At 39.8% G+C, this 15,601-nt stretch overlaps 1 protein-coding gene and 3 non-coding genes across 4 annotated transcripts in view; 2 read left to right on the forward strand and 2 right to left on the reverse strand.

Moving 5' to 3' along the window:
- The window catches only part of LOC113503530 (dynein heavy chain 10, axonemal), a 65,269-nt gene that overhangs the window by 35,197 nt on the left and 14,471 nt on the right, over positions 1–15,601 (forward strand). Inside the window, exons 58-75 of the mRNA XM_026885562.1 lie at positions 1,023–1,178; positions 1,684–1,854; positions 3,119–3,307; positions 4,090–4,219; positions 4,864–4,958; positions 5,500–5,625; positions 6,336–6,513; positions 7,057–7,187; positions 7,731–7,873; positions 8,183–8,275; positions 8,407–8,509; positions 8,826–9,023; positions 9,382–9,526; positions 9,846–10,063; positions 10,491–10,696; positions 11,080–11,598; positions 11,908–12,055; positions 12,299–12,434. Of these exons, the coding sequence (XP_026741363.1) occupies positions 1,023–1,178; positions 1,684–1,854; positions 3,119–3,307; positions 4,090–4,219; positions 4,864–4,958; positions 5,500–5,625; positions 6,336–6,513; positions 7,057–7,187; positions 7,731–7,873; positions 8,183–8,275; positions 8,407–8,509; positions 8,826–9,023; positions 9,382–9,526; positions 9,846–10,063; positions 10,491–10,696; positions 11,080–11,598; positions 11,908–12,055; positions 12,299–12,434 (3,085 nt within the window). The remainder of the gene's footprint in view (positions 1–1,022; positions 1,179–1,683; positions 1,855–3,118; positions 3,308–4,089; positions 4,220–4,863; positions 4,959–5,499; positions 5,626–6,335; positions 6,514–7,056; positions 7,188–7,730; positions 7,874–8,182; positions 8,276–8,406; positions 8,510–8,825; positions 9,024–9,381; positions 9,527–9,845; positions 10,064–10,490; positions 10,697–11,079; positions 11,599–11,907; positions 12,056–12,298; positions 12,435–15,601) is intronic.
- Trnaa-agc lies at positions 345–417 on the forward strand. The gene has a single exon. It is a non-coding gene; the product is annotated as a tRNA-Ala (tRNA).
- Positions 1,382–1,454, reverse strand: Trnaa-agc. The gene has a single exon. It is a non-coding gene; the product is annotated as a tRNA-Ala (tRNA).
- On the reverse strand, positions 3,482–3,554 carry Trnaa-agc. The gene has a single exon. It is a non-coding gene; the product is annotated as a tRNA-Ala (tRNA).

A 15,601-nucleotide genomic window follows, 5' to 3' on the forward strand; every position in this document is an offset into this window, starting at 1 on the left:
CTTGACTAGCCTGTTGGTCTAGTGGTCAGTGGTCCGTGCCTGCAACACATGGTCATGGGTTCGATTCCCACCCAGGAAAAATGTTTGTGTGTGATAAGCATGATTATTTATTCAATGACTGGGTGCAAAAGAACACTTTAATTAGTTTGACAATGGAAGGCTTTGTTAAAAACACTGGCACCATGTAAGACGATTTGTGTTAACCAACTTTTCTTTCTGACTGTACTTCACCTTCACAATCGTTGTCGACCAGTTTGCAAGTAATTATTAACCAACTGGTATTAAGCAATACTGCTGATTACTTAAACTTTAAAGCGATATATTAATATTGTTATAAATATATCGGGGGCGTAGCTCAGATGGTAGAGCGCTCGCTTAGCATGCGAGAGGTACCGGGATCGATACCCGGCGCCTCCAAATGTGTTTTGCACCTACTTGGTTTGTTTAACTTTTTAATTAAAAAAATATATATTTTGTTATTTAATCTTATATAGTATGCGTAGTAAGAGACAACTTCATGGTGAGGGAATAAGAAAAGAACTTTTTGCACTTGAAATCGACAAAAGCTAATAAATCAAACAGTAAAATAAATGAAAACTAGTCTAGAGGATTTTCTCCTCAGTGGGATAGAAACGGCTTCCTTAAAAAAAATGACATGGTTTTACGGCACCATAAATGACAATACTATGAATCCATTCCCCCAATCACTTAACAGTGAACCGTCCTTTATGCTGTTCTTAAGTGCTGCGAAGTACAAAATATGGTATAGTTTTGTATAAAGTCAGAAATCTGCCGAGTTTGGGTGTCTTAGTGCATTTGAATTGAATGCTAAGCCGATTTCTTCGAGCGTTAACGCTGATAGTATCACAATTTTTTATGCACATTAGACTAAACATAACTATCCTGATATTATAATAAGAATACAAACAAATAAATTGAATTGAATTGAATGTTTGTAAAAGCCCCCGACGACGCAAGGATTAAAATTACTACGGTGCAAGTAATAACCAAATTGCTTACAGGTTGATACATACGGGACCCAACAGCCGATAGCTCTACTCAAGCTGCTGTTCGAGAGGAAAGGCTTCTACGACCGCGGTAAAGATCTAACGTGGAAGAACATCAAGGATGTAGGCTTCTTGGCGTCCATGGGCAAGGCCGGCGGTGGAAGAAATGACGTGAGTACCACTTTAGGGCGCATTCTTTAGGCGCTATTTTTCAAGTCATGTATAGCCAATAGGAAGCAAAAATGACGTGGCTTACTATTAGTAAAAAAATTCCAAATCAGCTAAGTTGAAAAAGAAAACAGATTTTATTAAAAAAAAACTTCTATAAAGATTGATCTGGTAGAGCAAAAGTTTATTATATTCTTTACGAGTACTGGAGGCGCCGGGTATCGATCCCGGTACCTCTCGCATGCTAAGCGAGCGCTCTACCATCTGAGCTACGCCCCCGGTGAAATATATATTCAAATTTCCCTTTGCATTCAGCAATATGACTATTGTTTTTGCTCTAGTTTTGCTCTCAGAACAATATTACTGCATAAAACGACTGTTTTGGTGTTAGAACACCCCTTTTCTTAAGACATGCTGCCATTTCTGTCATGATGTCTGAACATGATGAGATAAGGGAAAAAAAGGAAAAGAAAAATGTAAAATTTATTCAATTTAAGTTCGTTAACAGGTGGATCCCCGCTTCATATCGATGTTCTCCGTATACAACCTGCAGTTTCCCTCGGAGAACACTCTCCGACACATCTACATGTCGATACTAAGAGGGCACTTCTCTGTATTCCCGGAGGAAATACAAAACATCGTCGACAAAATCGTGCAGATGACCCTAGACTTGTATAAGGTAGGATGGTTTAGTCGTACACTCCATAGATGTAAAAAAGAGGAGAAAAAATAAAATTGATATTTATTTTGAAGATATATCATCACTTTCACATGTCATTTACTATTTAGCTCATTGAAGTTGATATTCCCTGACTACCCCTAAAAAAGAAACAAATCAAACTCAGAGAGAAATAGCCCCGTAATTCAATTTGTGTCCTATTATCTTCCCCTTTAAGAGCTACTACATATGCACTCCAGTAAAAGCAATAGATACTCGTCACGCATACATTATAACTACATATAGTTCAGATTTGGAAATACGGGTATTTCCAAATCTGAACTCGCCATACAACTGATTGTTAACCTTATTCCTTCACCCCCTAGTGCGCATTTACTATGCACCGAACTTGTGACGCACACAAAAACGTTGCTGTGCAAGTGCACTACATACATATGTTTTACATTTACGCTAGTGATTGATTTAATTGCAAGTTGTCGATACTTGTATGCAACATCTATTACATTTTATTACTGAAACAAAAAAGGTGAGCCATTATCGGATTGAAAAGAACTGTTTAGTGAACTTTGTGTCTCTTTCATAATTTTGTGTAAAATATGGTCAAAATAGAAAACAAGTGCAAAAGAATCTTAGTAATAAGGTTTCTTTTTTCGCTTTGAGAAAGGATCCCTAAAAATATAACGATTCGTTATAACGGCTATATAGGTCGTTACTGCGGTTTGAAAGTGATCGAAGTCGTCGTTCATTTGATTGACGTCGATAACCCATGTTTCTAGCTCTGCACAGGCACATCACTCACTCTGTACCACGATACAACCGCCGTATTCCAAGATGCATCCCCATGAGAGTAGTCTCGTTTAGGAGATTTACAATGCTTGTCTTTTCACGAGAGTTTCGTTATTACGAACTAGTAAAGAAGCAATGTACGTAATAGGGTATTTCAGTGAAAATACTTCTTTGACTAGAAAAGTATTTTTAAAGATGTAGGTAGTAGGTAGGTAAGCGTTTTTTTGTCACTCGTGAAGATTTCTTTCTCTTCTTTATCCATCTCTCCCGATTTATCTCTGGAGCAAAGAACTAAATCTATTGAATTATTATTCGTATTAGACTAGTTAAAGACACTGGAAAGCACATTGTTTCTTTTACCCTACACATCGCATCCTCAATACTCTACATATAGAAAAGAAGCTCAGGACACTTGTATCTCACTCTCTCCGTCGCTCCTCAACTTGACCAATTCACTAACCAATTATTCACTTACCAGATAATAATAGTGGACTTGCCGCCGACGCCCGCCAAGTTCCACTACATATTCAACCTGCGCGACCTCTCCCGGATCGCGGCGGGCCTGTGTCTCACCCACCCCACGTACTTCAGCGAGAAGCGATGCGTTGTGAGATGTTGGCGCAACGAGTTCACCAGAGTCATATGTGACAGGTTGATTAGTACCCAGGTAAGATAACCGAAGAAAGAATTACTATATGTTCTGTATATTTATTAATTTTGAGGTATGAGGCAGCAGTATGGTAGTTTTAGATAATGTTAAAAAAAATAGATTTTATTCAAAAAAAACTTCTATAAAGATTAATCTGGTAGAGCAAAAGTTTATTATATTCTTTACGAGTACTGGAGGCGCCGGGTATCGATCCCGGTACCTCTCGCATGCTAAGCGAGCGCTCTACCATCTGAGCTACGCCCCCGGTGAAATGTACATTCAAATTTCCCTTTGCATTCAGCAATATGACTATTATTTTTGCTCTAGTTTTGCTCTCAGAACAATATTACTGTATAAAACGACTGTTTTGGTGTTAGTACAGGCTTTTTAAATTTGTTCAGCAGTATTGTAGTTTTAGATGCCCTTTAAATACTGTTAAAAGTCAATAACATATCGTTTATAGAACATAATTTTAATTTACTATTAACTATTGTGTTGCACGTTCAAAGTAACATTACTATAAAATGGGTGGGTCTATTACTGTTTCGAACACTTTAAGTAGGATGTAGCAAAAATAACAGTTAAAACTACTACTTATAGTATAGGTAAAACTAACTATACACTAGGAAAGCACTACATTGGCTTACTCATAAGGCGACTAGAATTCTTAAATCATTTCACTTCGTCATTTTCACATTACATTTACACACCGATGCATATACATACCGTACATAATACATACCGATCTGATTACACCGTTCATTCGTTGTTAAGTTGGTAGTGATACAGAAAAGTTACAGGACAACGACTTGATGCGCGGCTACATACAAGAGCACGTCGTCAAGTACTTCCCCGAGGAGGAACCGGTCGTGCTCGAGGAGATCGTCATACCAGAGGAGGAGGAGAAAGTCGAGGAAGAAGAAGTCGATGGTATGGATTTTATACTTAAAACAATGTTTTATGAAACTGTATCTTGTATGTTGACAAAGTAGTTTAAATATAATATATGTAAACTTATAGTAAAAACTTAAAAACAAAAATTAATAATTAATGACTGTATGAAATGACTGCACGGATAGCCGAGTGGTTGAGGTCAACACACCAAATCCACTGTGCACGACGTGTCGCGGTTTCGATCCCCGCGTAGGACAAGCATTTGTGTGATCCACGTTGTTCTGAGTCGGGGTGTCTTTGTGCATGTGAATTGTGTGTTTGTAAAACTCACCGCGACACAAGGATTAAATTCCTTACTGCGGGAGTCGTTTTTTTAAACAAAGACAAAAAAAAAACATCTCGTCACTGTTTGGGAGTATGCCCACGAGGCTGGCGGGAGGAACACATCTGTGACACGTCGCGTGCTATGGGTCTATCGTGGTGACCACTGGGCTAGCCGTGCAGTTATAACCTTATATCAAGCTTCCATAATTAGTTTGGAGATAGTAAATTATAATAAATAATTTCTACTCCAATAAGAATTAAGTAGAAAATAACTTTACGATTCATCCAAATGGTCAGTCTTTCTCATGTGTCGACTCATCCAGCTACCTAACCTTCGTGGTGAACCTGCTTTTCAGAATTCGGGATGATAGAACAAAAAGCCGAAGCGGAACCGGAAGCTGAGCCTGAACTTATGGAGGAAGAAGAAGGCGAGGAGGAAAAAGAGTATACGGTGAGATATTTGCTATTGCACATATTAGGTATGTGGAACGACACAGAACTAAAACTTGAATAAAAAGTGCGAGATGGCATCGGGACACTGAGGGCTCCGTACATACAGCCAAAAAAAAAATACCAGTCGTATGACAAAAAAATTAAAAGGTGGAAAGCCACGAATTTATTTGTAACTTAACTAATTTACGACCATAACCTCGACTTTTATTTTTAGTATTTGTTGTTATGGGGCAATAGAAATACATCATATATTAAAATTTGCGATTCATGTCATACAGCCTAGTGGCAAACGGACAGACAGCGGTGCTCCAGTAATAGGGTTCTGTTTTTATCCTTAGGTTAGATTACCCCTTTCATTTGATACTTGCAGTTGGAAATATTTAGTCTGATATTTTGTAGCAGCGGCCATCCTTGACCTATTCTGATGTATTCTCCAATACGAGAAAAGCCCAGTAAATTATAGTCAACGACAAAAATTAAAATAGGGTTTTTTATTATCTTGTAATATCTACCGTATTAGAGAAATGTGTATCATACAGCTTGAAGAGTACGTCCTGCGCGACCCGCTGTTGTTCGGCGACTACCGTAACGCACTCGACGAAGAGGAGATCCGGTACTACGAAGATCTACTTGACTATGAGGCTGTGTACTTCTTATTCCAAGAGGTAATCAATATAGCCTAGCATTCGTGGCTCCCAATCTGTCAGCCTATTCAAACGTCGTGTCAAAGAACACTATCTCGCCTCAGTAAGATAGTCTTATTTCCTCATCCATGTAACTTTATATATATATATATATGTATATATCCATGTATATATTTGATATAAATTGTACTTCTTTTTTTCCTATATATTTTTTTTTTTTTTTTACACACTGTGTCTATGTTTCCTTTTTTCTTATCTCCTGTCGCAGGTCTGCTGGCAGAAATTTCTTAAGAAATAAGCAGTACCTTTGTACCTATTGTATTTTCATTTTTATACTTGTTTTATTCCTACAATGTTGTGTGTACATAAATAAATAAATAAATAAATAAATAAATATATTTTAGTCTCGTTTTATAAGAACAGGGAAACTGACACTGCGTCTACAATACTCAGTTAGACGAAATAGAAAAATAATGCAGATTTTTTTTAATACTTTAACTGTTTATTCGCAAGACTTTTCATTTATTTTCTCGTACTTTTATACTTTTTCAATTCAAGGTATTATTCCGGTTCTTACTTCCCAATTTGTAGACTGGCAGACTGGATTAATGATGACATTATTTACAGTATAAAAAGAAAACGAATTTTAAATATTCCAAGTTTATTGATTTGATCAATTGGTATTGACTGCTCCTAAGCCTACTTTCAATAAATAAATAATGTCCTTGTAGATCCTGGACGACTACAACGACCGCGTGGGCAAGATGTCGGTGGTCCTGTTCGAGGACTGCCTGGAGCACCTGACGCGCACGCACCGCATCCTGCGCATGGACCGCGGCAACGCCATGATCATCGGCGTCGGCGGTTCTGGCAAGAAGTCCATCTGCAGGCTCGCCTCATTCGCAGCCGGTAGTAAAATGACCTATAGAGATCCTAACACAACGCTGCTTTAAAGTATGTAATGTTATTGCACTTTGGGACCTTAATAGCGCATTACACTACACTTCGTAACGTGGCAACTCTCTTTGAGAACTGCAACAGTGGTGGTCAGCGCCCTAACATATAAAAACATTTTATATGCATCTTAGACTCGGCTTTAAGCTGATGTAATTTTTTCCATCGTCGAACACTTTTACAGATTTATTATGGGCCTAATATCTGCCTCGCAATGCTCTCTGCGTGGGTATAGCTTGGGTATGGTTTGCACATGAATTTACAACTGATACATATTTTTATACTTCTGTATACAGATTATTGACAAATTATATCTAGGCACAAAACAAATGATCCTGCTCATCAGGCATTATTTTAACTGTATGGTAGGCGAACCTACGACCTCTAGAATTGCAATAAAGGTTACTAACCATTAGACGATCGGAAAACCTAAACTAAAAATAAAACAATAAACCTAGTGTTGATCCTAATCGACTATTTTTATTACAAATTATGCAGGCTGCGACATGTTCGAGATCGTGGTGACGCGTAACTACAATGAGAACACCTTCAAGGACGACATGAAGCGGCTCTACAACGCTCTCGGGGTGGAGAACAAGAGGACTGTGTTCCTGTTCACTGCTGCTCAGGTATGCACTATGTACTAGACTATTTTATGTACCTTTAGTAAGTGTGTGTGTTGCACTATGTACTAGACTATTTTATGTACCTTTAGTAAGTGTAGTGGTGGTTGATGTACAACCGTGTTAGAGTGAGTAATGAATGCACTCAAAAAGACTTTGGTACTTGCTGGTTTTTAATCTGATACCTTTGACTGGGCAGTCCGATAGTGATGCCACTATGCAATCACTAAATATAATATGTATAAATAAAAACGATGGCCTAGTAATTCATTTACTAAATGCTCACCCATGTGTCTGGTACTGGTGCTGCTGCAGGCTAGAGTTTTTTTTAGATTTATATATAATTTGAAACCACTGTTAAAAGATGAAGGAAAATATCCCCGAGAAAACCTAGATTACCTGCTTGAAATAGAGAAGACTTCAATTTCTTCAAATCCTTAAATAACGGGATATGACGTAAAATACAGTATGTCATGCCATGGAAAATGATGGGAAAAAGACAATTCTTGAATAGAGAAACTCTTTAATAGCCCGTTAATATTCGAGTAGATCGTGGAGGAGGGTTTCCTGGAGTTCATCAACAACATCCTGATGATCGGCATCATCCCGGCGCTGTTCAACGATGACGAGAAGGACGCCATCATCAACGCCGTGCGCAACGACAGCGTCGAGGCCGGACACGGGGTGGGCAAGTGAGTTAACCTTGTGAAATAACTAACCCGATAGTAACCAATTAGTTTTTATTAATCAAGGACAAGACCTCCCAAATTATACCATTTAAAATATTTTTTTTTTCTGAGGGTTTTATTTGTTGGTAAGTGCACTGAGTGATTAGTTTTTCAGATTTTCTTAATTGATAATAATATGGATCTATGCGAAAATACGAATGGTGCTTTTTACATTTATTTTTGTTATATTCTGAATTAAAATGTCAGTTCAGAAGCAGCAATCTAATATAGACTTTAAAAGTAGGATGTTAAGGTTCTATATATTTTTGACAGGGATGCAGTGTGGAACTTCTTCTGCGGTAGATGTCACGAAAATCTTCACGTGGTCTTATCCATGTCGCCCAGTGGAGACATATTGAGAAATAGGTAATACAATAAACAGAGATATTATATATTGTGCTTTTGTAAAATAATTAACAAAAAATAGTTGAATTAATATTTTTCATCAGTCTTAAGAATAATAATAATGAATTTAACAACTATCATTATTTTACCAGATGTCGTAGTTTCCCCGGATTGGTAAACAATACGACCATTGATTGGCAGTTCCCGTGGCCAAAGCAGGCTCTGTTAGCAGTCGCCAATGTCTTCCTGGCAGATGTAAGTAACTTTATACATGTTTATCATTTTACTTTTTTAATATTCTAGAATGAAACCAAAAGCCAACGATAGGAGGAATATATAAGTAATTATATAAGACTTTCAGAGTACCAGAATTTGTAGTTCATTTGTGAGGAAAGAACCTCTAATTATGCGTAATAAACTTAGAAAATATTAACCTTAAATAATGATGAACTTAACAGTTTAGTTGGACCACCCTTTAATGTCACTCAGCTGGGCAAAAGCCTTTCAGAATCTTTAACCACAGTTCACCACCTTGAGCAGTACCATAACATCCAACCAATCCCTTCCCCAGGTAGCAAAGATCCCAGAAGAGTTCCGCCCCATCATAGTGGAGCACGTGGTCCACGTGCACATGTCCATCGCGCACTACTCGCACGAGTTCCTGCTGCGCCTGCGCAGGAACAACTACGTCACGCCCAAGCACTACATGGACTTCCTCACCAACTACCTGTCGCTGTTGAAGGAGAAGGATGCCTTTATTGTGGCGCAGGTATGGAAACAACTATCTTAATTCCGTATTTTGTATGGTTAATCATTTAACATGTTGTCAAATCAATGACAAACATGTCTTATCAATACCACGACCGTGGTTTATTGGATAAAAGACGAATCGAAGCGTTTGTATTAGACTTGAAAGGTGAGTAACTAATTGTGGTGTTCATCAGCTTCCAAAAACTTTGCAAAAAGCAACCGCTCATTGGCAGAACAAAAAGGTTGTTCCTCCAATCTTGAGCGGTTAGATAAAGCATTAAACTGCAAAGATCTGACACAAAAATGGTTAAATTGTTTCTTGTGGAATAGAATACCTTGTTGTTAATTTAAAATGTATGTCAATAAATTGTCACCAGTGCGAGCGTCTGATAGGAGGACTAGCGAAGATCGAGGAGGCGAACGTGCAGCTCGCTGACCTCAACGCCAAGCTAGCGATACAGAAAGTCATCGTCGCTGAACAGACGAAGGAGTGCGAGTTACTGCTCAAAGAAATCTCAAAGGGTAAGTCCTTTAATATAAGGTGATGTTATATCAGATTTATTATAGAAACGGTAAAATATTATCTTTATGGTAGTGTGGGCTGATACAGGGCACACCATATGTATAAGTACTGTGAAAGTTGTAGGAGGGACACACCGCTTTACACCGGGCAATGCGTCTTCCACAGCAGTATTGTTTCAATTATAAAAATGAATGTTTTCAGGAACTGGACTTCAATTCCTATTGTACAGGCTCACTGAAATGATTGTCTTTTTAGTAGTGACTTGATATCTCAAAGACTCAATGAATAGTTTGCGTTACAAAATTTTCTTACTTATAGCAACGGATGCAGCAACGACCAAACAGCAGGTCGCATCGGTAAAGTCAGCGGAGATAACAGAGCAGAGTGCGATCATATCTGTTGAGAAGGAGGAGGCCGAGGAAGTGTTGTCGGCGGCGCTGCCCGCGCTGGAGGCCGCGCGCCTGGCGCTGGCGGACCTCGACAAGAACGACATCACAGAGATCAGGTCCTTCGCCACGCCGCCAGAGGCTGTGCAGGTATACACGGAGACGGGGGAAAAAGATCAAAGATTTTGGTCATTTTTTATATGACTTTTGGGTAAACTGAAATTTTGACATTTCGTTTACGTTTTAGTCAGTTATTAAATGATTCAACGGCTCACTCATCGTATGTATCGGAATTGCCCAACTTTGTATCATGTAATAATGATTTATCCTCACGACACTTACTGAAAACATGTGGTTAATACTTAATAGAAGATCGAATACTTAAGTCCAGCGTGGTTGCTTCATAAATCACCGTCATAGGTCGAGGCATTGTCCATAAAGTTTAAACGACACGTTCCTGAGTCTCATTTTTTTTGTATAAAATTTGCATTTAATGAGTAATTAATAGATCTGACAAGTTTCATGGAATGTGTCTCATTTTCTATGAATAACTTACCAGTAATCCATTATTCCCCAGACGGTATGCGAGTGCGTGGTGATAATCCGCGGCATCCGCGACGTGAGCTGGAAGGGCGCGAAGGGCATGATGGCGGACCCCAACTTCCTGCGCAACCTGCAGGAGATGAACTGCGACCTCATCACGCAGCAGCAGGTCAAAGCCGTCAAGGCGCATATGAAGAAGAGCAAGAAGCTCGATACTATGCAGCAGATCAGTAAAGCCGGGTCAGTTGTACTGTATACGTAATTATCATAAGGTGGAATTGTTTGATATATTGAAGATATTTGACGACTCGTGGCGCATTTCAACAAACGTAGAATAAATTAAATGACTCTATTTTTTTTTGTTTACCGATGTGGAATCCAGATAGATCTGCTTCGATATCTTTCTCTTAATTTTGCTTCAATGGAATCGCACATTTTTACCTCATTTTCTGATTACCTCACTTTAAACCTCGTGCACAGGTATTTATACATAATATCGCGGAATAGACTCGTCGGAATTAATACAGCTTATCTGAAAGACACTCAGTGTCATAACAATGAGGTTTACCTATAAAAAATAATTCGGCTTGAAAATCTACTCTTGATTTACCTTCATTTTCCAGATACGGTCTACTGAAGTTCGTAATCGCCGTCCTAGCGTACTGCGCTGTATACAAAGAAGTCAAACCAAAGAAGGACAAAGTGGAAGCTCTAGAGAAAGAATACACTGAAGCGTGCAACTACTTAGCGTCGCTGAACCGCGAGATAGATCGCTTGCAGCGCACTCTAGACGGTCTCAACCACAAGTACGAGACAGCCATGTTAAGGCGGCAAGAACTCCAAGAAGAGACAGATATCATGATGCGACGGCTAGTGGCCGCTGACAAGCTCATGTCTGGTCTCTCAAGCGAACAGAAACGCTGGACCGAAGACCTAGCAGCGTTGTATGTCGAACAGTCACGTTTGATCGGCAATTGTCTCCTGTCGGCATCCTTCTTGAGCTACGCAGGCCCTTTCTCGTTTTCCTTCAGACAGACCATGATCTATGAGGACTGGTTAGGTGATGTGCTAGAACGAGGGATACCCCTGACTATGCCGTTTACTATTGAGAAGAATTTGACTAATGAAGTTGAGATTAGCGGGTGAGTGTGTAATGCAAATGATGTTTAGATTTTAAGAAGTCCGATTGTTTTCAATTTTAATACGTGTAGATTCGTAAGTCGTATTCGTTTTTATATGAAAGGAGTTCCTGTTTTGGACCTCTCTCTATGCCTTTTTAAAAGAATTTTGTCTACGGAGGTATTTTAAGAATTGAACAATTTAGAAAGTCCCAACACTAAACTTCTTGTTCCGCATCAATTAATTCTATATACCAAACAGCCATAACCCTTTCTTTTATAACTTAACGGCATGACTGTTGTAAATTTACCTTGATGATAACTGTTTTTCAGGTGGAATTCTGAAGGTCTACCGCCTGACGAGCTGTCAGTACAGAATGGTATCCTAACGACGCGGGCGTCTCGGTTCCCGCTGTGTATCGACCCGCAGACGCAAGCTCTGTCCTGGATCAAGAGGAAGGAAACTAAAAATAACCTCAAAGTAAATTCCTTCTGTCCACCTTAACATTCTTATATATTATTTCGTGCTGGAAACTTTTTAAATATTGTTATTGAACGCTTTTTTAGGTTATCGGTAAAACAATATGTCTAAACCCTTAGTAAGCTTTGCTTTTAGGCAAACTATATGATTCATTCTGAGGAATTCTAAAAATATATTAACATTCTTAACTTTGGTCTTAATAAGTCACGTTTGCCATTTTAGTAATCGTTTGTAAATTTCCAGGTGCTATCATTCAACGACCCTCAATTCCTGCGTCAGTTGGAGATGGCCATCAAATACGGAATGCCGGTGCTCTTCCAGGATGTCAACGAGTACATAGATCCTGTTGTCGACAATGTGCTCGAGAAAAATATTAAGCGTATGTATACTTATTTATTTATTTATTATTTATTTATTTAAAAAAACACCTTAAACTATCTTTACAGGATTTCTTATCCTAATACGACAGCTAAGAACTAAAAACTAAGTATTTAAAAACTAGATTATTTACAATCATGGTAATCCACTAAAGTTAAAATTATATACTATTGTGTTTGTAACATAAAATAAATAATAATTCCTTTGCGAATTCACCAAAACAACATGTAAAAACATCAATGCTGCTATGTAGATCGTTTATGATACAGATGGCTCTGGTTATGGGTGCTTTGGCGAGTAAGTTGGTTCTCGCTGTAGGTACCAGTAGCAAAGGCGGGCTTCGCCGCCGCCACACGTAGCGGTCCGGCACACACAGGCTCAAGCGCTGCAGCACTGCCGGGTGACTCTCCAATCCGCGAAGCACCTTCATCAAGTAGGCAACCAGTGCAAACTCTCGTCTGACACGCAGTTGATTGTAACCAACCATGCCCAGAACGAACAGGGTGGGATACATCAGTGGGTAAAACGGATATACCCCATATAGTTTCCTGTACAGGTGGCGAGTAAACTTATTTTGAACGCGCTCCAACATTACCGCGTACTTCGCTTCATGTGGGGCCCATATGACCGCACTATGTTCCAGATGACTCCTGACTAGTGCATCATATAGGACCCTGACTGCTGTGATGTTGGTGAAGCTATGTGTCTGTCTCAAAATAAATCCTAGGTTTCTGTATGCTTTCTTACAGACTCTGTTTATGTGCTCCCGGAATGTCAGATCGGGAGTCATGAAAACACCTAAGTCTCGCACCTCGGTGACTCGTTGTAGTGGCGCCCCGTCTACCACATAATCATAGCGCACAGGTGCCCGAGCGCGGGTGAAGCTCATCAACGAGCACTTGGATACGTTGAAGTACAGCTTGTTTTCATGACTCCATTGTACTATGCGATCGATATCCTCCTGAAGGCGTCTGCAATCTGATTCGGACCTAATCTCCAGCAGCAACTTAAAGTCATCCGCAAATAATAAACAAACGCCATGCCTTACGACTTCCGGCAGATTGTTTATCACTATCAGGAATTCCAGAGGACCCAAATTGCTGCCTTGACTTACCCCCGACCAGGTGTAATATGGATCAGATTCACATCCGTTGTAATCCACATACTGCTGTCTGTCTTGCATGTAACTAGCGAAAAACCGCAATAGATGCTGGGCGCATCCGAACTCGGCTAGCTTTCGCAGTAAGATGTTATTATCTACGGTGTCAAAAGCTTTTCTAAAATCAAAATAAGCTGCGTCCACCTGCCCCCCAGCATCCACAGCCGGCACCACGCGTCCCATAAAATCCAGTAGATTGGTAGCAGTACTGTGCCCCGGACGGAATCCGTGCTGAGCATCCGATAACTGTCCGCGTACTTGCTCTTGCATACAGCGCTGAATGGCAGACTCGAACACCTTTGCTGGCGTCGATAACACAGCTACTGGTCTGTATCCACTGATGTCCGGTCCCGCCCTGCCCTTGGGCACTGGAATGACTCGCGTAATCTTCCACTTGTCTGGGAACTTCGCAGATTGAAGACAAGTGTTAAATACAAAAAGTAAAGGTTCCGCGAGTACCCTACCACAATCTTTAAAAAGGAACGCTGGTAAACCATCCGGGCCCGCAGATCGCTTCGGCTTGAGGCGGTCGAGAGCACTCCTAACATCCTTAAGACTAAGCTTATTTATTTGTAAACACTGGCTACCAGTGTCCCCCGCTTCAGCTGCCGCCTCTTCTGCGTCTAGTCGTGGCGGAGCATTACTATATACCGACTTAAAGTAACTCGCGAACTGCTCCGCACACTCCTCGTCCGACAAATACTGACCGTCCTTCACTATGTCCTGCCTAGCCGCTGTATTTTTCTGTGACCTTATATATTGCCAAAACGATCTAGGGTCTTTCGCGAACTGACCTTGAATAATAGTTTCGTGCTGCTTGCGCGCCATTTCTATTTGTTTTTTAATGAGTGACCTATATTCTGAATATTCGTGGTAGGTACTAGTTGATTTAGTGGTTTTATATATTTTATGTAGACTTGCTTTAATTTTTAAGTTTTTAATTATCTCATTAGTGTACCATTTGGGGTAAATATATCGCTGTTTAACACTTAATGTTTTCTTCGGAACACTTGCATCTAAAATGGTATTTATTTTATCATAAAATAGATTCAAAATATCGTCCACATCTCTCAGCTCATACATATCGGTCCAATCAGTATTTAATAACATAGAGTATAATAATTCATAATTCGCTTTAAAAAAATTCCAACGCGGTTTCCTAGAAATGCTTGCGCTGCCGGCGCTAGCGGGGGCGGGGCGCGGGGCGCTCGCACCCGCGAGCCGCACGCACGCCGCGAGCGGCGGGTGGTGTGCGTCCACGGGCACGAGCGACCCGTCCGCCCTCACTACTGACACCTCGCTCAAACCCGTACTCAATACTAAATCTAGTTGCCTATTTAAACAATTAGAGACATTATTGTTTTGAGTGAATTCGCAAAAGGACAAAAAATACTCATAATAACTCCTCACATTTATCGGACACGAATAAAGGTTAAAATCACCTATCACAATAATTTGTTTATACTTAGTACATAGTTTCTCTAATATACCAAACAAAACCATATAATCATTCTCCGAACTACCAGGCGGAATATAAATCACTGAGCACAAAAATAAAAATCGTCTATTTAAGTAAACTGTTGCATTGACTAATTCAAAAACACAGCTGTCTATATCTACGTCACTCACGTACACTTGTCGCAGCTCGAACCGATGTGTGGCCACTAAAAGCGCGCCTCCCTGCTTTCGACCGTCCGCTCGGTCGCAGCGAAGTATTTTATAACCCGGCGGGATTAATTCTGCGTCATGTATAGAAGGGTTGCAACCCGACTCCGTGATTGCGTATATATCTGCATCCATTAATTCTACGCTACTTCTAAAGTCATTCAGCTTTGTTCGAAGCCCTCTAACATTTTGGTAGTAAATGTCAATGGTGTTAATTTGTTCCGGTTTTTGTGGAGTTTCGAAACCAAATCCACTCATTAAACTCGGTGTTTATGGGCCAGATTTCAGGCCGATTTAATTTCTGGAAACAGTTTTCAGGTACTTCTATTTTAAATGATGCATAA

The sequence above is a fragment of the Trichoplusia ni genome, chromosome 2 (assembly GCF_003590095.1).
Source record: "Trichoplusia ni isolate ovarian cell line Hi5 chromosome 2, tn1, whole genome shotgun sequence".
In the NCBI taxonomy this organism is placed as follows: domain Eukaryota; kingdom Metazoa; phylum Arthropoda; class Insecta; order Lepidoptera; family Noctuidae; genus Trichoplusia; species Trichoplusia ni.